General features: G+C 39.9%; 1 protein-coding gene across 1 annotated transcript in view; it reads right to left on the bottom strand.

Moving 5' to 3' along the window:
• The window catches only part of Camta (Calmodulin-binding transcription activator), a 1827966-nt gene that overhangs the window by 1208493 nt on the left and 594768 nt on the right, over positions 1 to 24705 (bottom strand). Inside the window, exon 16 of the mRNA XM_080281035.1 lies at positions 9460 to 9586. Coding sequence (XP_080137161.1) covers positions 9460 to 9586 — 127 coding nt within the window. The remainder of the gene's footprint in view (positions 1 to 9459; positions 9587 to 24705) is intronic.

Genomic DNA, 24705 nt, shown 5'->3' with positions numbered 1-24705 from the left:
ATTCTTCACTAATTGTATATACAAGTGGAAATACATGTAATCACTCTCCTTATAATTAACAGCATGTTGATTATTTTCATGCTAAGCAGGCAGTTACTTCAACAAACAAGGGATGAGGCTATGACACACCTAATGTCTGACTTGGCTCGTATCTCTGACTGGGGTAAAAATAATCTGGTTGTTTTTAATGCATCTAAGACTCAGTTCTTACACCTATCAACCCAACAAAATCTTTCACAGGTATACCCACTAATGTTTAATAATATTCAGCTTAATTCTGCATCATCCTTGAACATATCAATCGGACAAAATCTTTCACAGGTATACCCACTAATGTTTAATAATATTCAGCTTAATCCTGCATCATCCTTGAACATGCTTGGGGTTTCATTTACTCGGGATTTATCTTGGAAAGATCATATTACACCTCTTGTAAAATCTGCTTCCAAGAGATTAGGTGTGCTAAGCCGACTCCGTTCTTTCTTTACCCCTGCACAATTGTCGACTCTATACAGGGGTTTTATCTGCCCCTGTGTGGAGTACAACTCTCATGTATGGGGAGGCTCCCCACATACAGCTCTTCTCAATAGGGTGGAGTCAAAGGCTTTTCGTCTCATTAACTCTCCCCCTCTTACTGACTCCCTTCAACCTCTGTCTCTTCACCGCACTGTTGCATCTTTATCTCTTTTCTATCGCTACTTTAATGGTCACTGCTCCTCTGAACTGTCTGCATGCATTCCTCCACCTCTACGATGGGCGCGTTGCACCCATCTAGCAGCAAACTCTCATCCCTTTTCTGTCCAACTCTCTAATGCAAGAGTTAACCGTTACTCCTAGTCCTTAATTTATGCAACAGGTCAACTCTGGAACTGTCTCCCTCTGTCTGTATTTCCTGCTCCCTATGATCTCCAATCTTTCAAACGCAGTGTGTCCACGCATCTCAAAATGATCGGATCTTGAATTTGGCTCTCTATTGTATTTTGTTTTTCTCTTGGAAGGAACTGTTATTGCGGGTTCATGGCTTTTCGTTCCTTTTTCCTTACATTAAAAAAAAAAAAAAAAAAATCTGAGAGAGCAGACAATCCACCATCTCCATCCTGTGTATCCTCATAAATGTGAAAAACCTTTGGTAATGCATTATTCTGATTCATTACCAAACAAATTTTTCATTACCAAATTGGCCCACATTTGGCAATGAAAAACACCAAATGGCAACCCTGACAGGGGAGTGGGGGGGGGAGGGGGAAGGAAGGAAAGGGTGAAGGGGCTGTGGTGTAAACAGCTGTTTGGTGCCAAGCGAGAATTTCAAATTACAGGTAGGAAAAAATTCAGATTTTGGAGGGATTTTTTTCTTTTTTTGGCAATTTTTGGGTTCCCAAGGTTCAGGCTCACAATGTCCAGTAAGTGGGGTGTCCGGAAAATGGGCATCCGGATAGTATGGGGATTACTGTATAGCATACTGTACACACACACACACACACACACACACACACACACACACACACATTTTATATATATATATATATATATATATATATATATATATATATACTGTATATATATATATATATATATATATATATATATATATATCTATCTATCTATAGCCCGACGCCCTAATCCTGCAAAGGGTGGCCACAGACAAAACGCCTCCAAGTCACTCTGTCACCCACCATTTGACTCTCCTCCCCCCAACTCACCCCCCCCCTCCCTCATATACCTCTCAACTCCATCCCTCCACCTCATCCTCGGTCTACCCCTCCCTCTCCCTCCCTCCACCTCACCTACATACACCCTCTTAGTCAGTCTTTCATTCTCCATTCTCTCCACATGTCCAAACCACCTCAGTGTATTTCAGTGTATATATATATATATATATATATATATATATATATATACCACATTTTGTGGGGTATAAGACGCACTTTTTGTCTCAAAATTACCTTCAAATATCTCCATGCATCCTGGAGGCCAGACTAGACAGGTTTGTTTGGCTCCATTTAGAAGAATCTGTTATATAGATGATCCTCTCACTGCTTGGCAGTCACAAGTATTTTCTAGAGTATGAAGATCTTTGATTTACTGTAAAAAGTTACATTCACTTGTGTATATACTCAGATTTTACAATTAGAAACACCCAAGTTCAAGAACAGAACACTCAGGGCTTGTTTACAACTGGCCATGTAAGAGTCTAGGAGTTTAGCAGTATAGCACTTTAGCAATTTAGCATCTAGCATATGCTCTACTCTAGCAGGCAAACATGATCACTGGTGAACTCCCTGCTAACCTTATGAAATGTGGTCATGATCACACTGCTTGCCATCCACTCAGTAACTAGTAAAGGAATCATATTGGAAATGCTGGCTAGCATGACTGCTGAGTCATTGTAACAAATGGCTATCCCACATGGAAATTCAATGACCCTTGTTATGCTGGCTTCTCTTATTGATATTTTGTTTCATTAAAGACAAGAATATCACATAAGGAAACAGTCTGATATTACTTTTAGTGAAAAATGGGAAAAATACTTGCAGCATTAAACAATACTGCCTGAAATTACAGCATTTTGCGGATTAGCAATTTAGCAGGTTAATGCCTGGTATTCACTCTACCCTGAGAAGTTAACATGATCACTTGTGAACTCCCTGCTAACCTTCAGAAAGGCAATCATGGTCACTTCACTTGCCATCCACTCACTAATTAGCAAAGGAATCATATTATAGATGTTCGCTAACATAACTGCCGAGTCATTATAACAAACGTCGATCCCACATGGAAACTGAATGACCCTTGTTAGGCTAGCTTCTCTTACTGATATTTTGCTTCGAGACAAGAATATCACAGAAGGAAACTGTCTTATATTACTGTTAGTGGAAAATGGGAAAAACGCTTGCAATATTCAAAAATACTGCCTGAAATTATCGCATTTGGTGGTTTAGCAATTTAGCAGTTTCGTCCCTAACATTCACCCAGTCTGAAGTATGCAAATACATATACGTACAGCTACCGCAAATTGACTCGGGACCTCCCTCCACAAGGTATTAAATAATACAGAAATCATAGTATATCACAATGTTTGTTCATGAAATGCCATTCATTAATATGAAATCATGTTTTCCTTGCTTTTCAGGACCAGTTGGATGTGTTTTGCATGGAATCACTTAGATCTCTAAAGTAATCTAACGAAATTTCTTTGCACCAAACATCTGTCAGTTCAGTTTTGAGGTTGTCCAGATTGGATGTCTTCTTCTCTCCCATGATTTTCTTCATCTTTGCCCAGCAGTTTTCTATCGGATATGGATCCAGACTGTTGCCAGGCCAGTCAAGGACCTCAATCCGATTATCCTGAAGCCATTTTGTCACCTTTCTTGACATGTGACATGGAGCTGAATCGTGAATGAAAAAATCAAGCCCATGAATAGCAAAAACAAGTTTAACAAATGATCTTTCACAACTAGAACGTACTGGCCACCAATCATCATCAACTTCTTGGAAGAAAGTAGAGGCCTCTCTTTCCTATTTCACCTGAGAAACACCCCCATACCATTACTGATTGTGGGTATTTAACAGTCAGCACTGTGTAACCAGGGTCATATCGACTACGGGAGGCAGGGAGACGAACCTTGGCAGATCGCACCTAGAACACGAAATGTGCTTTCATCGGAAAACATAACTTTTCTCCACTCATCCGATGTCCAGTGTGCATACTTCTTGGCAAACTGAATGCGCTGTTTCATCATGTGGTCAGTGAGAAGCGGTTTCTTGGCTGCGGTGCGGCTTGACAAACCCAGCTCCTTCAGAAAGCGGTGTTGGATAGTTCAAACTGAAACGTCTTGTAACAGCTGGATATGCATTCTCTTCAATTCTACTGCTGTCAGTCGAGGATTCTTGATTATTTCCCTCTTCAGAAGCATATCTGTACCTCTGGAAGTCGTCCTCTTCTTTCCTCCACCATGCTTGTGCTCTGGTACAACAACAGCTGGCAGGCTGCGCGCTGCAGCAAGAATCTTCATGACGGTTGACTTTGCACATCCAGTAAGTTCACAAATTGTGTTGAGAGGGACATTATCCTGCCTCCATGCAATGATACGGACCCTCTCATCCCTTGAGCAGTACTTTCCAGGCATGACAACTCAACTCTAGGAAAATAACAGGGCAAACAGTAATGAATATGACAAAAGAGGGAGGTGCAAGCTCGGAGCGATGGAAACATATACTCCCACTCTTGCTTCTGGGCAACCACTGACGTGCTGAGTGTTTAACCACATCCCGCTAACACCAGAGGAGTTGCCAGTTACTTTTTGCCCCCAAAATTTACTTTGTAGATGTGCAAACACAAATCAAAGACAAACAACTCTCCCATAGCAATTCTGTGTGAAGGTTCTTCATCAATTTGCTCTGAGTGTACATATATATATATATATATATATATATATATATATATATATATATATATACACGGTATACAGTAGTTGCAGGCAGGTACATCCAAGTCCACGGGCAAGACCAAACCAGATAAATCCTTAGATAATCTACCTATCTATCTGTCTATTGCCAGATGCCTTAATCATTAGATAATGTCGAGAATAATTTAAAAAATTCCATGAAAAATTTAAACAATTTTCTATCTATCTATCTATCTATTGCCAGACACCTTAAACAATTTTGCCTTGACATATTTGAAGTATTGGGATATTCAGATTACTGGTGGTCAGATTGGAGGACTTTTACTGTATATGAAAAAATGGTGCTATATTATGTCAAAACAAAACAGTGTATGCACATTTTGTGCTGCAAATGAGCGGTAAATGCGGGGAGCCCCCAAAGACTACAGAGCTTCATTTCGTTGGATATGAAAAGTTACGCAAGGCTGACCCAGCATAATGCTAGGTACTTCAACCCTGTGGACAATGCAAATTCTTTTCAGTTGAAGCAACTAGGAGACTGGGCAGTCTAACCTAGGCACTGTATGGTTATACAGTACAGACCTTTGGGGCACTTACTTCTATCTATCTATCCATCTATTACTTATTAGAGGATATTATTTATCCACAATTAAAACAAACACTGTTTAATTGACAAGAAGGTATGTTATTTCATGTGATTAATTTCTTGTTTTTACAATAACAGAACAGAGGAAGGAAAAACTAAAGAATAAAAAAAAAAAAAAAATCCAAACATCAGATCATGTGTCCTCCATTCATAAAAAATCTGTAACAGTTGGACTGGTTGCTACTGATATTACTATCTCCATCCCTCACAGACCAATCAGACAGAGTTGAGGAGAAAGCGACAGCCCTCACTCAACTTTAATGTGTCCATTTATACTTACAGTTACTGTACCATTATAAGTAGTTTTTCTGTATCATATAATAATGATACAGTACTTGATCCCCTCAATTTTGGAAACACTTTTGCAAACCATACATAAATAGCAATGAGGGAAGAATATGATATTTAAGGTGGCAAATCAGATGAAGTGGGAAAACAGAGATATCATGGGTTAGCAGTGTGTGAAGGATGATGAAGGAAAGGTAGTGGTGAATAGTAGGGATATTAACTCCCAACCGCCAGGGAACATGATATGCAGTCGCAATTTAGGTGGACAGAGGCCGCCAGGTGACAGCATATACTGCAAGTGCATTCCCGCCATTGCTTGAAATGGGTCATGTTTGATTTTGCCACCAAAGGGTAAGGAGAGACTCTCGCCAGTCCACACAAGGGTGCATCAGTCTGTGCTGTGGCTCTGCCACGTGTAGAATGATGTCTACAGTTTCCTCCTCATCTGATTCCGTTCCCATATTATGCAGACCCCTTGCCTCATTCACCCCTGCCAAGCCTCGGCCCAAAGATTCTACGAAAGGGCTCAGTGATAGTATCATAGGGCATGCCTTGGACATCACTGTGCCCAGTTTATCTAGTAGTGGAGAAGTTATCTCGCTGAGAGTGAAGCCAAAGTCGGGGTCGCACGCAAACGCACGAAGACATCCCGCTTCAATCACCAAAAGTTACCTATCTTCTTCACGTCCTTACTCATCGACACGACCACCTGCAGACCCGGGGAGGTTTTCATTCACATGAAGAGTTGGTGAGTAATATGGTCATTAAATTGTTTCCCTAACTGTTATTCTTTCTGAGATATTAAGGTATGAAAACAAGCAACTTTGAGAAAATTGCCTGTACTGAGAGGACGACTGCAATATAAACAGCTGGGCATCTAGGGGTTAAAGACACCTGGAGAGAGCATTATATATGGCTGCTGAATGAGGAGTCTGACAGTAACAAGGGAGGTTTGGAGTCAGCAGATCCAGTGTTTGACTCTTGGCCTTTGATCATTGCTGCTACTGCAAGCAGGGCAACAGGCAGGATGCAGCTAGGGAAGGAGGCAGGTGGGTCTCGGTTGACTGCTGAAACATTGATGGCCTCATATGTAACAGGAGTGACATTAGCTACCAATTTGATAAAAATAATTGTATATGAGTGTGTTATCCCGGATGACTGGCCGAAGTGAGCGACTGTAAACGAGTACAAGGGGAGGGGTGATGCCCTGGAATGAGGAAATTATAGAGGCATGAAACTTTTGGAACAGATAATGAAAGTAATGGAGAGAATTCAAGAGGGTATGACTTGAGGTAGGGTGAATACTGATGAGATGCAGTTTGGGTTAATGCCAGGCAAAGCGACCACTGTTTGACAGCTTCAGAAAAATATATACATGAAAGAAAATGGATCTGAACTTTGTTTTTGTTGATTTGGAGAAGGCTTTTCACAGTGTTGAGGCAAAGAGAAAGCTTGGGACTGTGGCTGGTTAGAATTGTTAAGGCTATGTACGTGGATGCTCGCACCCTGGTGAGTGCGAATCGAGATTTGAGTGATGAGTTATCCGTGAATGTTGGTGTGCGTCAGGGGTCAGACTTGAGCCCCTTATTCTTTTTCATGGTGCCTGAAGCCCTCTTACGTGACTTCAGAGATAGGCTCCTGCATCGGTCGGCATGTACTACTGAACAGGTTCATAAGAAGGAAATATACACTGGGTTTATTCAGATAATAAAGGATCCCTCTGTGTCACAGACTATACAAGATTATATTGTCATGGTAAAGCTGAAGATGAAATTGATGTATATTTGAAGGAAGAGACTGGAAGATCTGAATAGAGGGGTCAGTGGAAGTTGTCGGCATTGGCGTAAGGACAAAGAAAATAAAGAAAACGAAAAGAAAGATTACATTTTTTTTATTTTTCATTTTATGTTTGAAAAATTTTGAATTTTTTTAACAATTATCTTATTTTTATTAAGATCAATTAAGTCTCATGTGGGAGACGATGTATGCTGATGATTTGGTGTTGAATGCTGAGAATGAAAGGAAGGAAGGGGAAAGATTTAGGAAAAGGAGAGATGGGTCAGGGCACAAGGGCCTGAGGGTAAATGCAAATGAAACAAAGGTGACGGCATCTAGGGCTGGTGGTGATACTGTCAAAGAAAAGATAGAGTGGCCATGTGTGGTTTGCCACAAGGGTGTGGGAAGTAATTTCATCTTATGCAGTTTTGTGAAAAGTGGGTGTATGAGAGATGTTGTGGTATTAGAGGGAGACTGAGATAATGCTGACTTCATGTGTGTGGTGTGTTGGGGAGATCATGTGGAAACTGTCAAACATGAAAGGACTGATCTTGCTGATGAGTCTTTTGAGTGTGTGTGTGGAAGAGTTTTGTTGCTTGGGAGACATGTTAAGTGCTGAATGAGGCTAGAGCTAGCTCAGTGGCTAGAATAAGGAATGGTTGGAATAAGTTCAGGGAGCTGCTGCCTTTCCTGACATTGAGAGGGTTCTCCTTCTGTGCTAAGGGATCTTTACATGCGGCATGTTTAAGAATGTAATGCTGTGTGGTAGCGAGACTTGGGCAGTAAAGGAAGAGGATATTCGTGGGGTCAAGTGTACAGAAATGACAATGATTTGGTAGATGTGCAGAGCATGCTTGAATATGAATTCTAGGGGCACTAGGTTTTATGATGGAAGAGTTGAGAGGAAGGATGGGATGAGTGTATTCATGTTGTGATGAGGAGGGATAGATTGCAATGGTTTAGGCATTTGGAAAGGATGGAGAATGACAACTGGGTGTGGAAAGTGAGAAGTGTGAATTCTGGGGGTGGAGTTGTGAGACGTAGACTGAAAAACACCTAGGATGAGGTCACAGAGTGTGACCTCAGGGATAAGGGACTGCATGGGGGGGCTGCCAGGGATCGAGCAGCATGGAAAGCCAGCATCAAGTGACCTAGGCCAAAGCATGCAAGCATGTTGGAGCCATTTTAAATGAAACAAAATGAAGAGGACCCATCAATAAACAAGGAAATTATGATTTATATAAGGGATAGAAGAAGAGGACCTCCCGAAATTATGATTTATATAAGGGATAGAAGAAGAGGACCTCCCATGTATCATTATGATGATATTACATTTTTATACATGCTGAAAACCACCAGGTTAGGACTAGGTTAGGTTAGATTAGGGTAAATTAGGTTAGGTTCAGCTAGGTTTTGACAAATCTGGTTAGGTTAGGATTAAACTGATTACATTTGGGTAAGATTATTGTTACATAAGATTAGGCTTGGATATTTCAAGTTATGAAAATTTAGTTTAGGTCACAGTAAATTATGTTAAATATGGGTAGGCTAGAACAGATGAGATTAGGCTAAGTTAGGATAATCTGAGGTAAGTTTAGATAAGTCAGCAACACTGATGAGGGTAAATATGTGCCAAAATGATATTTTAAGATGGTGTCTGTCTGTCTCTGGCACACAAGATGGCATTCATCTGTCTTTGGTACACATGATGGCATCTGTCTGTCTTCAGCACATTCCAATTGTAAATAAAGACCACTTATAAAATGCTATTCACTAATTATAAAAGAAAAGAAAAAAAATGAACATAAACTTAGAAAATTTGAAAAAAATATTACACAAAAGACTATCGTACAGAAAAACTGAAGAAAACTGCAAAATAAGACAGTCCCATATCTCCTTGAGGACTACCCAATTAATAACTTTGTATTTTACTCCACTTTACAATGAATGATTTTATTTACCTTACATAAATGTCATGCAGCCAAAGGACTGACTCCTCGAACATGGTACTGTCTTTCATTTTCCACATTTCTACCCCATGATGATTTTACTCACCTCTGTAAATATTGTTCAAACTTGGAGAGTTATATATAGTCTTCAACAAGATGTCTATCCTAAATTGAATATATTTGTCTAGAGTTTGCAGGAAGAAACTAAACAATGTCACTGTTTTGAACAAGTTTTGTATACTGTTGTCTGAAAACAGTAGTAGTAGTAATATATATATATATATATATATATATATATATATATATATATATATATATATAAACCATACTGAAAGAGTAACCAACTAACAATTTTTTTTGTTTTTTAAACACAGGACCCTCCTTACACACTGACCTGGACAGTAGCAACGGAGAACCCCCGACTGCACAAGCGTGGTGGGCGTGGGGACCCCATCAAACAGCACTGTGTAGGGGGACGAGCTGCTGTACCAAGGGCCCGTCACCAGCACCTTCACACCACCCTAACACCACATATGTTAATACTTAATAAAAAACAAACCTTGAGAGGTGGCCATGTCTCAAATCACTAGTTTCCTTTTGGCTTCTCATCTTTTCTTACCCCCTCTTCCAACACATCATCATCATTATGACCTTTTTCCCCTTAGAATTAGGTGAAGTAGGACCTTGACAACAGTGAATGAGAAAGCATGAATGAGGGAGAACTATCAACAGCATGCCCAGCAAAGCAGGCTAGACATTCATTCTCACATCATTCAGGCCTTTGCAATACTGACTCAGCCTCAAGTGGAAACACTAAAATATTCTTAAACTGACAATGTGTTGCCTATGATGAGTAAAACTATCCAATACTAGCAACAGTTAAATAAAATTACATTCTTGTGCAGAACAGGTTAAGAGGAGTGGATTTAATAATTTATACTGTTCAGCATGAGGTCACCATTAAACTATATAAAATACTTCACAATGGCAAGACTGAACTACAAACAGCATCTTTCACTGCTTGGGATTTAGGCATACTGTTCTTTAATACCAACAAGAACACAACCATCATTATTAACTTATTTCTCAATAAAAAAAATAGGGTAGGAAAGATCCAAAAACAGAAGGAGGGAATAAAAGTAGAGGTACTATCGCCTAGTTGCCCAGTGAAATAAACCATTTGTTCATTCACTCATCACCACTCATTCAGAACAAGAAATCTGAAAAATATGTAGCATTAAGCTTCAGAAAACTGACGAGCATAATGTGCGCTGAAACGTATTTAGTAACAATACTGTAAAATCTCACTATAACGGACTAATTGGGGCCCAAGCCATTTCAAGAAAGCAAAATTCTGATAAACGCGACATCCACACTTCCCCCAGCTAATCCGGATTTTATCCAGCACTGCATACCAGACATTAGTCCGGATTACACCATCGGTTTTAAAACTGTTTCCGCTACCATTGCAGTTCCGTACCGTATTATACTTTCACTAAAATAATCATATGGTATAATATATATACTGTAATAATACTGCACTATACACTGATAAACATCTCTTTAATTTTCCTTATTGTGGTGTACATACAGCTACTGCAAACTGACTTAGACCCTCCCCCACAAGGAATTAAAAGACACAGAAAGTACATGTATATCACAATGTTTGTTCATGAAATGCCATTCATTAATGTGAAATCATGTTTCCCTTGTTTTTCGGGATCAGTTGGATGCGTTTTGGCATGGAATCACTTAGATCTCTATAATAATCTAAGGACATTTCTTTGCACCAAACTTTTGTCAGTCCAGCCTTGAGGTTGTCCAGATTGGGTGTCTTCTTCTCTCCCACGATTTTCTTCATCTTTGTCCAGCACTTTTCTATCGGATTTGGATCCGGACTGTTGCCAGGCCAGTCGAGGACCTCAATCCGATTATCCTGAAGCCATTTTGTCACCTTTCTTGACATGTGACATGGAACTGAATTGTGAATGAAAAAATCACGCCCATGAATACCAAAAAAAAAGTTTAAAAAATGATCTTTCACAACGTGAAAGTACCAGCCACCATTCATCGTCAAGTTCTTAGGAAGAAAGTAGAGGCCTCCCCTTCCCATTTCACCGGAGAAACACACCCATACCATTACTGATTGTGGGTGCTTAACAGTCAGCACTGTGTAACCAGGGTCATATCGACTATAGGAGGCAGGATGACGAACCTTGACAGACAGCACCTGGAACACTTGAAATGTGCTTTCATCGGAAAACATAACTTTTCTCCACTCATCTGATGTCCAGTGTGCATACTTCTTGGCAAACTGAATGCGCTGCTTCTTCATGCAGTCAGTAGAAAGTGGTTTCTTGGCTGCGGTGCGGCTTGGCAAACCCAGCTCCTTCTGCAAGCGGTGTTGGATAGTTCAAACTGAAACGTCTTGTAACAGCTGGATATGCATTCTCTTCAATGCTACTGCTGTCAGTCGAGGATTCTTGATTATTTCCCTCTTCAGAAGCGTATCTGTACCTCTGGAAGCTGTCCTCTTCTTTACATCGCCATGCTCATGCATCAGGTGGCAGGCTGCACGCTGCAGCAAGAATCTTAATGACGGTTGACTTTGCGCGTCCAGTATGTTCACAAATCATGTTGATAGGGACATTATCCTGTCTCCATGCAATGATATGGACCCTCTCATCCCTTGAGCAATACTTTCCAGGCATGACAACTCGACTCTAGGAAAATAACAGGGCAAACAGTAATGCATAAAAAAAAGCGGGAGGTGCAGGCTTGGAACAACGGTAACATATGCTCCCACTCTCAATTCTGGGCAACCACTGACGTGCTGAGTGTTTCACCACCTCCCGCAACACAAGAGGAGTTGCCAGTTACTTTTTGCCCCCAAAATTCTCTTGGTAGAGGTGGAAACACAAAGCAAAGACAGACAAATCTCCCATAGCAATTGTGTGTGTACGTCCTAAGTCAATTTGCAGTGGGTGTAGCTGAAATGGTCAGGCAGTCCAGACTGTGTCTGGCTTTATTGGACTTTTTCCGATATATTAGAATTTAGTCCGGTAGCTCCTTGATTCTGATAAAAGCAAATTCCGGTCTACTGAAGTCCGTTGTATCAAGGTTTTACTGTACTGTTTCTATATAATGAGAAAGCTTATAATTAATCAAATTACAATATAACAAGACATGACAGAAAAATAGTTTCTATATTATGTACTATATCTACTAAACAAAAGTTATTACAAATCAAGGCACTGTGTATCAAAACATATGAAATCTTGTGGGTATGTCCTTATGGCAAACATTATGATTGCATGCCACTTCCCACAACAAAAGTCAGATACAAAAATACAAGTAAACCATCACGCATTCTTCCTTGTTTCCATCTTATCTGAAAGCAAGCAATTATAAACACAGCCTCTCATTAAATCATATACTATGCATGACGTGCCATGTCATTATTCATCTCAATTTTTTAATACAGACTAAGAATATCTTTGGCAAATTATATATCTACAGTATATCTACATTTCTCTCTCTCGCTCTCTCTGTATATACTGTAGATATATATATTATTCTATCTATCTATTGCCAGACATCATAATCCCGTAAGGGGTGGCCGTTTGACTTTGAGTTATTTGTTTGACGGGGAATGGCACTAACCCTCCACCAACCCACTTGTTGACACGTAGGAAGCACGTATGATTTGGTTATATGGTTACCACCCAGCATTGTAAATGGTTTCTTGGCTTACAAGAAACCATTTGGCTTGTCACTCAATGTAAAGCCACCTGTAAAGGAAGGAAAAGCAATAAGAAGTGACAGGAAAGATGGGAGAAATAGGAAGACAGGAGGGCAGGCACAGAAAAAGAATGATAAAGGCTAAGGAAGAAGTAGGCAGCACTACATCAGGTGAGTGGATGATGGTTGCCACCACCTACCACTCACTAATACTGAATAATGTACTTTATGAAATAAAGTCCCAAGTTAATCCTTTGCACTCTAAATTCTAATTTCTTAACACTGCACAACACTGTAAATTCTCATGTGGTCTAATGGCAAGGTATTGCAGTTTATTCACTGTTTACTCACAAAAAACGAGCATGTGTGTCATCCACTACGATAAGCATCTACTCGCAATCGAGTTAGGCAGTAACTGTTGGAAGTGTTGCTAACGGGGAAACAGAGTTGCCAGATCGCAACAGCCACATTACCAAACTCCTCAATTTTCATTACCAAATTTAACTTTTCATTACCAAATTCGTAAAATTAGCATTTATTCTTCACTAATTATATATACAAGTGGAAATACATGTAATCACTCTTCTCATAATTAACAGCATGTTGATTATTTTCATGCTATGTTGGCTAGCAGATTAATCAGAGAGAGCAAACAATCAACCATCTTCTTCCTGTGTATCCTCATACATGTGAAAAATCTGTTTGGTAATGGATTATTCCGATTCATTACTAAAAGTATTTTTCGTTACCAAACTGGCCCACATTTGGTAATGAAAATACCATATGGCAAACCTGACAGGGGAGGAGGGAGGAAGGAAGAGGTGAAGGGGCCGTGGTGTAAACCAGCTGTTCGGTGCCGCACGGCAATTTCAAATCACGGGTGGGAAAAAATTCAGATATTGGGGGAATTTTTTCTTTTTTTGGCCATTTTTGGGCTCCGAAGGTCCAGACCCACAATGTCCGGTAAGTGGGGTGTCCGGAAAGTGGGTGTCTGGAAAGTGGGCGTCGGAAAGTACTGGGATTACTGAATAAATATCTACCTATCTATCTCGTTTTCGTTTTCGTTTTTAATTAAAGGCTCCAACATGCTTGCATGTGTCGGCCTATCTATATATATATAGACAGATAGATAGATAGATAGATAGAAAGATAGACCAACAGACAGATAGATTGATAGATATACACAGTATATACACTATACAGTATATACATACATATATACACCTATACCCCAATATCCGGCTGCGTTGTGTTCCTGTGGGAGTGTTCATTCAGCGGGTATGTTGGATCTCGAAGCAATTTTCCCAATAAGATATTGAAGAAAATTCAGAGATGTATTCCAGACCCAAACCCAAACTCTCATACACCTTACTCAATCAACAGTCTCTGACACAGAAAAACCATAGGTAATGTTATTAACCTCATAAACATTGCCAATGGTAAAAAATGAGACAGCAAATATCGTATACAGGAAGGTAATGTGGGCAGAACATGCAGTGTGAGATGCTACTGGCAACTGAGTGGCAAGCAGCAAGCCAAGTGGGGGTGAGAGTGGGCAGGGGGATGGGAAGTGAGACAAGCAGGGGTGGAGGAGGGTGTGGGGACTGGAGGGAGACAAGTGGGGATGGGGGAGGGTGGGGGTAGGATGGGGGGGACAGGCAGGCAGCTGACAGTGCACCAAGCAGGGATGGGGAAGGGAGACAAATGGGGGTTGGGGAGGGTGGGAGGACAGGGACAGAAACAAGAAGGCCAAACAATCCTACTACCCATCCCCCTAATCTCACTCACTCATTCACTCTCACTAACTCACTCACTCTCACTAACTCACTCACTCACCACTCTCACTCACTCACCACTCTTACTCACTCACTCACTCACCATTCTCACTCACTCACTCACACACACACACACACACACACACAATTGTGTGAGAGAATCCTGAAAGACAGATGGATAAAATATCTGGAAGAGATGAATATTTTGGCTGAATGTCAGTTTGGATTCAGAAGTGGAAGGTCATGTGTTTCAAACTTGTTGAGCTTTTACTCAAGAGCGATTGATGTGGTACAGGAGAGAGATGGTTGGGTGGATTGTGTGTACTTAGACTTAGAGAAGGCCTTTGACAAGGTACCTCATAAGAGACTAATGTGGAAACTAGAATATATAGGAGGACTAAAGGGGAAACTTCTGGAATGGATGAGAGACTTTTTGAGAGACAGACAAATGAGGACAGTAATAAAGGAAAAGATGTCTGGATGGAGGGAAGTAACAAGTGGAGTCCCTCAAGGCTCAGTGTTGGCGCCAGTAATGTTCCTGATTTATGTAAATGATATGGTAGATGGAGTGAACAGTTATGCGAGTCTGTTTGCTGATGATGTAAAGATCTTGAGGAAGATAGAGGTTGAGGAGGATTGTAAAATACTGCAGGAGGATTTGGATAGGATACACAATTGGAGCCGGACGTGGGAAATGAAATTTAATGTAAAGAAATGTAAAATATTGGAAATGGGTAAAAGTACCAGGAGACCATCACTGAATTATTTTTTGGGTAATGAATTAATCACAAAAAGGAGAGAAGAGAAAGATTTGGGAGTGCTGGTCCAAGATAGTTTGTCACCAGAAAAGCACATTAACAAGATAGTTGGAGAGACTTATAAGCTCTTGACTAACATAAGAGTAGCATTTCATTATATGGATGAGGAAATGATGAAAAAATTGATAGTGGCCATGATCCGCCCCAGGTTAGAATATGCAGCGGTAGTGTGGTCCCCACACAAAAAGAAAGATATAAACAAGATTGAGAGAATACAAAGAACAGCAACCAAGATGGTCCCCAGTCTGACAGACCTGTCATACAGAGAGAGGCTGGAAAAACTGGATTTGCCTTCGTTAGAGGAAAGGAGAAAGAGGGGAGACATGATTGCGGTGTTCAGGACCATGGTGGGAGTAGATAAAATTGACAAAGAAGATCTGTTTGTATGGGATAAGAGAGCAACAAGAGGACATGGAATGAAATTGAAAAAGTCAAGCTGCTTGAAGGATATCAAGAAATATAGCTTTCCTTACAGAAGTATAGACTTATGGAATAGCCTGGACAAAGAGATCGTCCAGTCTAAAAACATAAACGAGTTTAAAGTTAAATTCGACTTATTGAGAAACAGCGACGGAAACCCACGAGCATAGTACATTCCGTGTATATCACAATTAGGTATATTCTTAAATATTTGGAACGACTTAGACAAAGAGGTGGTGCATGAGAAAAACATTCATGTGTGTAAAGGTAGACTTGATAAATGTGGATATGGAGACAGGACAACACGAGCATTGCTCAATTCCTGTATACTACAAATAGGTAAATACAAATAGGTAAATACACACACACACACACACGGCACGGAGGAGACTGGACGCACGCCAACATCTCTCCATACACGGCCAACATGGCCAGAGGCATTACCTAAATTTGTATCCTTATATGAGTCAAGCTCTGTATCAGGTTAGACCAAATGGTGTTCTTAAAAAAAAAAAAAAAAGAAAAAAAAAAAGAAAAAAAAAAAAGAAGTTTCAAAGCAGGACTTGTTCAAACAGAAAAGAAAACAAATTAGAGTAAGAATGCGCAGTCAGCTGATCGTTGTTTAGTCTACAATCTGCCCCAGGGAATGTAAGTACCATATGTGTTTTTAGTACTGCAACATGAACACATACTTTAGTAAAGCAAATTTGGAAAAGAAATGGGATAAAGGTAGAAAGCAGGACGATGATTTCTACCAAGAACTGGTTGAAATGGAGACTCATAACAAACTGGTTGGGCGAATACACAGGCTTGAGACTGCTTTTCAAAATGAAACTGATGAAATTAAGAAACAGATGCACTTGCAAAAGGAAGAAATAGAAAAATTAGGAAAGGAAGTCAACAAGAAAGACATAACCATGGGAGAGCTAACAGTTGAAGTGGGTACATTTAGGAGAAAAATTAATGAAATGGCAAGTACAGTAGTCAACCACAAGAGTATTACGGAAGAGTTCAAAAGTGATACAGAGACAATTAGGTAAGTAATCAGTCTGATAGATCAGAGCAGTGATATTGAGGAGAAGATAACACAGGTGAATGAAGCTGTGCAAACCTACAAAAATGATGTGGAAACCACATATGCTGAAATGGTGAAAGTAAATACTTAGAAACAAGGGTGGAGAAAAAAGCATTAAAAAGGAATTGAAATAAATAATCCAAAACAATCCAAAGTTAGTCAGAGATTCAGTAGATATTAACGAATCTATAGTAATCACTGGTATAGAAGAGGAAGAAGTAAAAAACAAGATCTCAAGAGACAAAAAGGAGATGGCAAATGTAATGGGCATAATGAAAGAAATATCAGAGCAAATCTGTAGTAAAGACATAGAGGAACACAAAAGGTTAGGGAAATACGAGAGAAGTAAATCAAGACCCCTAAAGGTAACCATCCAGAGTGTAAACACCATGGAGGTGATACTAAAAAATGCAAAGAATCTAATGGAAAAAGAGGCGTTCAAAAATGTATGGATAAAAAGATGCCTAACACAAAAGGAACTGGAATTACTGAAGGGGAAGAGGGAGGAAGCAAAAACAAAAAATGAGGGAAGATCAGAGGAGGAGAAGAACACATTTTTTTTAACAAAGTAATTGGATTGCAGGTACAAAAGTGGTACATAAACAGGAGGGAATAAAAAGGAGGAAGGTAGTAGAACCATATCATGACAAATATATAAACAAGATGATTAAGTTGATGTACTCAAATGTGGATGGAATGGTATCTAAATTATTAGAGATGAATGATTATGTAAGAGAAAATGAACCACATATAATATGCTTAACTGAAACAAAATTAACACCAAGGATATCGAATGACATCCTAAACTTAGAGGAATATAATATATGGAGAAGAGATAGGAACTTAAAAAGAGAAGGAATTATAATATTAACTAAGAAAAATCTAAAAGTCAAAGAAATAGAATCAGATATACCCTCACAAGTAGAACTGATTGCAGGAGAGATAAATACATCTGAAGGGAAGGTAATTGTAGCCAATTTGTACATGCCACCCAGATCAAACACATGGGAAAGAGATGAATATGAGGACCTGGCGGAGAGTACAATTCAGAGTTTAAGAGTATTACTACATAAAATGGAAGAGAAATAAAAAAGAATTATACTAACTGGAGATTTTAATACTGTACAAATATAAATTGGAATACTCTAGATATAATAAGCCAAGAAAGCTGTTAGGACCAAAAGCTCCTGGATCTTGTGCAAGAGTTTTTCCTAACACAACATGTAAGGGAAAGCACCAGAAAAAGAGGACTCGATGTACCCTCAATGCTAGATCTCATATTTACTAGGCAAGAAAACGATATTGACAATTTAATATATCACCCTCCATTCGGCAAAAGCGACCATGCAGTACTAAATTGCAACTTCAGGATTGCATATGACACAGATAACAGCATTGAAAGTTACAAAAAGAGCCTAAACTATAAAAAGGGAAAGTATCATGACCTAAAGAAGTACTTCTTAGAAACTGCTTAGGAAAAGGAGCTTAGAGGACAAGAGATAAATGCTATATATGAAAAATTCTGTGAACTTTATGAAATAGGAGTCCAGAAGTACATCCCACAGCACAAAGAAGCAGAAAAGAAAATAAAGAAATGGTTCAATACAGAATGTAAAAAATCAAAAGAAAAAAGAAATTTGTTGTGGAATAGATACAGAAGACACAATAGAGAAAGGGCATATAAAAATTACAAACAGGCAAGAATCGATTATACAAGAATAAGGAGGGAAGCCCAAAAACAGTTTGAGGAGGATATCATAAATAAAAGTAGTGATCAACCAAAGCTATTTTACAGCTACATTAGAAGCAAAACCAAAGTAAAAGATAAAATACAATTGATTACAAACGATGGAATCACCTATACACAAGAGAAGGATATTTGTGAAGCACTAAACAAGAATTTCCAATCAGTTTTCACAGAGGAAAAAATTTTTGAGAGGGATTATGTGGAACATGCATGCCCACACATTCAACCAGATATACAAACATCAGAAAAAGAAATACAGGAGGAGCTAAGTAAATTAGACAAAGGAAAAGCAAATGGTCCTGATGAAATTTCATGTTGGGTGCTATGTGAATATGCAAATGAGTTAAGTAAACCATTATTTTTAATTTTCGAGAAATCCTTGAGTCAAGGTAAACTGCCTGATATCTGGAAGAAAGCAAACATTGTTCCCTTATTCAAGAAAAGGAATAGACAAAATCCACTTTACTACCAACCAGTATCACTAACCAGTGTTGTAAGTAAGGTATTAAAAAAGCTTATAAGAAAAGCTTGGGTAAATCATCTAGAAGAACACAATATGATAACAGAAAGACAGTTTGGTTTCAGAAAAGGAAAATCATGTGTTACTAATCTGTTGAGCTACTATGACAGAGTAACAGAAACATTACAGGAAAGAGAAGGATGGGTGGACAGTATATATTTAGATTTCAAGAAAGCATTTGACAAAGTACCACACCAAAGACTTTCATGTAAACTGTACCAACAAGGAGGAATTCGAGGCAAACTGTATTGTTGGATGCAAGATTTTCTCATGAAAAGAAAAATGAGAACAGTACTAAGGGGAAATTACTCATCATGGAAAGAAGTGACTAGTGGAGTACCACAGGGTTCAGTGCTGGCACCAATCATGTTTTTAGTGTATACAAATGATACAGACAGTAACACTGGAAATGAAACCTATCTAAATATGATTGCAGATGATGCAAAACTACAATTACTAACACAGACTCTTGTAAAGAGCTACAAGAAGAATTAAATAAACTTCATGAATGGAGTAATACATGGCAAATGGAATTCAATGTGGACAAGTGTCATGTAATCAAGTTTGGTAAAAGTGGAAAAAGACCTGATTGGGATTATATGTTCGGAAATAAAACCCTACACACAGAAGAAAGAGAGAAGGACCTACGTGTGATTGTCAATAACAGACTATCTCCGGCTGACCACATCAGTGAGAGGGTACGGAACATGTATACACTGCTTGCCAATATGAGAATAGCGTCTACATACATAAATGAAGACATGCTAAGAAAGATAATAACATCATTCATCAGACCAACCCTGGAGTATGCATCAGTAGTCTGGAGTCCTCATCTCAAAAAACACATAGACAAGATTGAAAAAGTTCAAAGGGCCGCTACAAGATGGGTACCAAGCTTAAGGGATCTAAGCTATGAAGAAAGACTAAATAAACTGAATCTACCAAAACTACAGCAGAAGAGAAGGAAAAGAGATGACATGATTATGCTATATAAATGCATATCAGAGAAGGAGAAAATAGACATAAATGATTACTTAACATATGGGGAAGCATCAGCAAGAGGACACTGCAAAAAATTGCATAAAAAGAGAGGTGATAAAGACGTAAGGAAATTTAGTTTCCCAAATAGAGCAATTGATCAGTGGAATGCACTACCAAATGAAATAGTGTGTGCCAAAACAATTCACAAATTTAAGGATATGTAAGATAAATATGGTTAAAGACATGGGACAGTACAAGCTTGACTCATTCCTGTAAAGATACAATTCGGTAAGAACAATTAGGTAAGAACACACACACACACACACAGACACACACAGGTAGCCATTGGACACACACACAGGTCGCCGACAGAGACGGAGCTCTCCTGGATCGTGGAGAAATATTCACAAAATCAGCGACGAAAAGAAGACCAGCCTATTTGTGATCATGTTAATGAGTGCGTGAGTGGTGGTCCCGTCGGACAGGAGTAAAAAAGAAAAACGTGGTTTCGCTCACAAAAAGAACAAGATATAGTGAAAATAGAATGTCTCCATATGGTTGAATCATGGCGGAAAGGGATGGTGCAATGTTTACAAGTGGCGAGAAAGAGTTTGAGGGCTTCTGTGAAGAGGATGTGGGAAATGGAAGTAATAAGTTGAACCAAACAGGAATAGCAGGTGTAGAGAAAACAGCGGAGAGGAATGTCTATTCTATCTATCTATCTATCTATTGCCAGACGCCTCAATCCCGTTTGGGGTGGCCACAAACAAATTGCCTCCAAGACGCCCTGTCCCCCGCCATTTCACTGCCCTGCTCCCAACTCACACCCCCCTCTCTCATATACCTCTCCACCCCATCCCTCCATCTCATCCTTGGCCTCCCCCTCCCTCTTTCCCCCTCCACCTCACTCATATACACTCTCTTCGTCAGTCTTTCACCCTCCATCCTCTCCACATGGCCAAGCCACCTCAGTGTATTCCTCATAACGCTTCCTATCACATCCACATCCACACCACAACGTTCCTTTATATTCTCATTCGTCAGCCTGTCTCTCCACGTGACTCCACAGGCTCCTCTTAAATAACTCATTTCCACTGCTCTCACTCTTGACTTGTGTCCTTCCAACAATGTCCAAGCTTCACTTCCGTACGTTAGAGTTGGTATCACAATACTGTCATGTAGTAACTTTTTCACTTCCATGTTCACTTCCCTGTTTCTTATCACTGCTTTCAAGGAACCAGCAACCTTTCTTCCCTGCTGTACCCTTTCAAGCACTTCATCCTCCAAACCTCCATCCTTACTCATCACACTACCCAAATACTTAAACATACTCATATTTTCCAATTCCTCACCATCCAACCTCGCTGTACATTCATTAACTTCACCTCTCTCAAAGACCATAAATTTACTCTTCCCTACATTCACCTTTAGGTTCCGTTTCTTACACACTCTCTCAAACTCATCCACAAAGCCTTGCAACTCCCCTTCTTCTTCACTCAACAACACAGTATCATCTGCAAACAACAGTACAGGGAGTTTCCAAACACTATCCTCTCTCACCAGGGCCACTCCAACATCCACTACCCTACCTTGTACCTCTTTTATTACCCCATCCATGTACAGATTGAACAACCATGGAGACATGACACATCCCTGTTTCAAACCAACTTTCAAAGAGAAAAATTCACTTAGTTCACCATCCACACGCACTGCAGCCTTCGCACCATCATACATACTCTTCACAGCATTTAACAACTTCCCATCTACTCCATATATTCTTAACGCTTTCCACAATCCTTGTCTATCCACCCTGTCATATGCTTTCTCCAAATCCATGAAAGCCGCATACAACTTCTTTCCCTTCTCTAGACACTTTTCCACTAAAAATCTAAGAATGAATATCTGATCTACACAACCTCTTCCCTTCCTAAAGCCTCCCTGTTCTTCTCCAACTAATTTCTCTGTTCTTTCTCTAAGTCTGTCTATAAGTATCCTACCATACACTTTTCCTATTATACTAAGAAGACAAATGCCCCTGTGATTACCACACACTTCTTTTTCCCCTTTTCCTTTGTACAAGGGAATAATTATACCTGACTTCCAATCCTCCGGGACTCTACCTTCCTCCCAGGCCAATCTGCACATCTTCCACATCCATTCTACTACTATCTCTCCCCCATGCTTCAGCATTTCACCACACACTCCATCAATTCCTGGGGCTTTCCCCGATTTAACTTTCTTCATTGCTTCCACAACTTCTATCCCACTGATTTCTTCCTGTCTTCTCACCTCCCTCCTTCTCCCAGCCATTCCCCAGCCACTTATACTCGCATTACTTCCATCCTCTACGTTCAACAATTCCTTAAAGTGTTCTCTCCATCTGCTCACTTTTTCTCCCTTCTCCACTAGTAATCTACCATTTTTATCTTTCACTCCCCTGCTAACTTCACTTCCACCCTGTCTTACTCTTTTCACTTCTCTCCAGAACACTTTCTTACAGTCCCTCTACTTTACACTCAAATTCCTTCCAATTTCCTCATCCACTCTCTTCTTACTCTCTCTTACCAATCTTTTCACCTCTCTCTTCCTTTCCACATATAACTCTCTCTTCCGCCACTCAACTTCATCCACGCCCCTATTTCTCATCCATTCATTGTATGCTTTCTTCTTTTGTGCCACAGCCTGTTTCACCTCTTCAGTCCACCACGCTGTTCCTTGCTCCCCCCTCCGTCTTCTCTTCCTTCCACACACCACATCACATGCTGCACATATTTCTTTTGTAAATATCTTACACATACCTTCCACGTCTCCCATCTGCTCCAATTCATATTTGCCCAATCGTTCCTCCACTTCTCTCTTATACTCTGCCTTTTTCACATCCTCTTGTAACCTTTCCACTCTCCTTGCAACTACTCCTTCCTCTCGTCTTTCCCTTCTTCTATTCCTCCATCTTACTTGCATCCTAATTCTGGCCACCACCAAGTAGTGGTCAGAAAGTCCACTCCCCCAACCTCTATACACTCTTGCATCCTTTACACATCTTCGCATCCTTTCATCCACACACACATAATCAATCATTGCCTTCCTTTTATTCAGTTCACCACCCACCCTTCTCATCACTCGCCATGTATACCTGTGGATCATTTTATGCCTGAAGAGGGTATTGGCTATCACCAACCCCCTCCCAGCACAAATGTCCACTATCGCACTCCCATTCTCATCTATCTCAGCAGGCACACCCCACTCACCAACCATTCCATCCACCTTCACATTACCAACTTTACCATTCATATCACCAATCAAAAACACTCTCTCATTCCTTCCAAACTTTTCCACATTTGTCCAGAACTCTTCTCTCACTCTTCTAGCACGATCTTGCGTTGGCGCATACACACACACAATCGCCCACATTTGTATTCCAACTTTCAACTTTACCCACACAATCCTTGACCCAACTGATCCATACTGTCTTATGCTCTTCTTCCATCTTTTACTCACAACTATACACACTCCTTGCTTTGCCCTCTCATTCTCATCTACTCCTGCACAGATACCCCATTCATACTCCAATTCTCTCACACTTTCTCCTCTCCATTTTGTTTCAGTTATTCCACATACATCCACTTTCGCATCCTCAAGCACCTGGACAATCTCTCTCTCTTTCACCTCATCATTCGCTCCTCTTACATTCCATGTACTCATTACCAAGTCCTTTGTCCGGTCCTGGGTCGTCATCGTTTGGTCAGTCCTTGTCCGAGGCTTCTTGTTTGTTTTTTTTAGTTAGTTGTTTTCCGCGGAGGGGCACTAACCCTCCGCCAACCCTTTTAGTCGCCTTTTACGACAAGCAGGGATACTGGGGGAGTATTCTTGAAAACCCCCCTACCCCCAGGAGATAAAAAAGGTATGGGCAGAAATTATAGAGTTACAGGAACAGACCATAGAGCAGGAAAACGAGATTAAAAGTTTAAGGAATAAACTGGAAAAAATTCGTACACGCAGTGAAGAACAAGAAAGAGAAGTTACCAAATTAAAAGTTAGCAATGAATCAGCCTCTAATGAGATAAATCAGCTTAAGAGGGAGAATAAGAGGTTAGAAGAAGAAAGGGACACGATGAAAAACAAACTAGATGAGTATGAATCCAAATCAAGAATACAGGACGACAACATTAAAGAAATCAAGGAGCAACAAAGGGGTGGAAGAAAATTCAGGAAGAAGGATGTGTAAATTTGAAAGAGATTATAGAACAACAAAGCAAAGAAAAAGTGGAGAGGGAAGTGGTTAGGGTAATGAGAAGTAAAGAATCTTTAGTTAGAGATGTAGCAGATAAGAAAAAATGTGTAATAATTTCGAGAGTTAAAGAAAAACACATGACAATAAGATCAGAAAGAGAAAGAGAAGAACTGAGTAAAGTTAAAGAAATAACATCACTAGTCATGGAGGAAAACCACGAAGCTCAAGAAAATTTTGAAGAGGTGTTTAGGTTAGGAAAGCACGAGGAAGGAGGGGCAAGGCCACTGAAGGTAAAGTTTAAGTCTCAAGCAACAGTAAACGAAATTATCAGC

The sequence above is a fragment of the Coenobita brevimanus genome, chromosome 87 (assembly GCF_032717465.1).
Source record: "Coenobita brevimanus isolate Jiangsu-jjx chromosome 87, ASM3271746v2, whole genome shotgun sequence".
Lineage (NCBI taxonomy): Eukaryota > Metazoa > Arthropoda > Malacostraca > Decapoda > Coenobitidae > Coenobita > Coenobita brevimanus.
The sequence above is the reverse complement of the archived record's forward strand: the minus strand, read 5'-3'. Positions and strand labels throughout refer to the sequence as shown.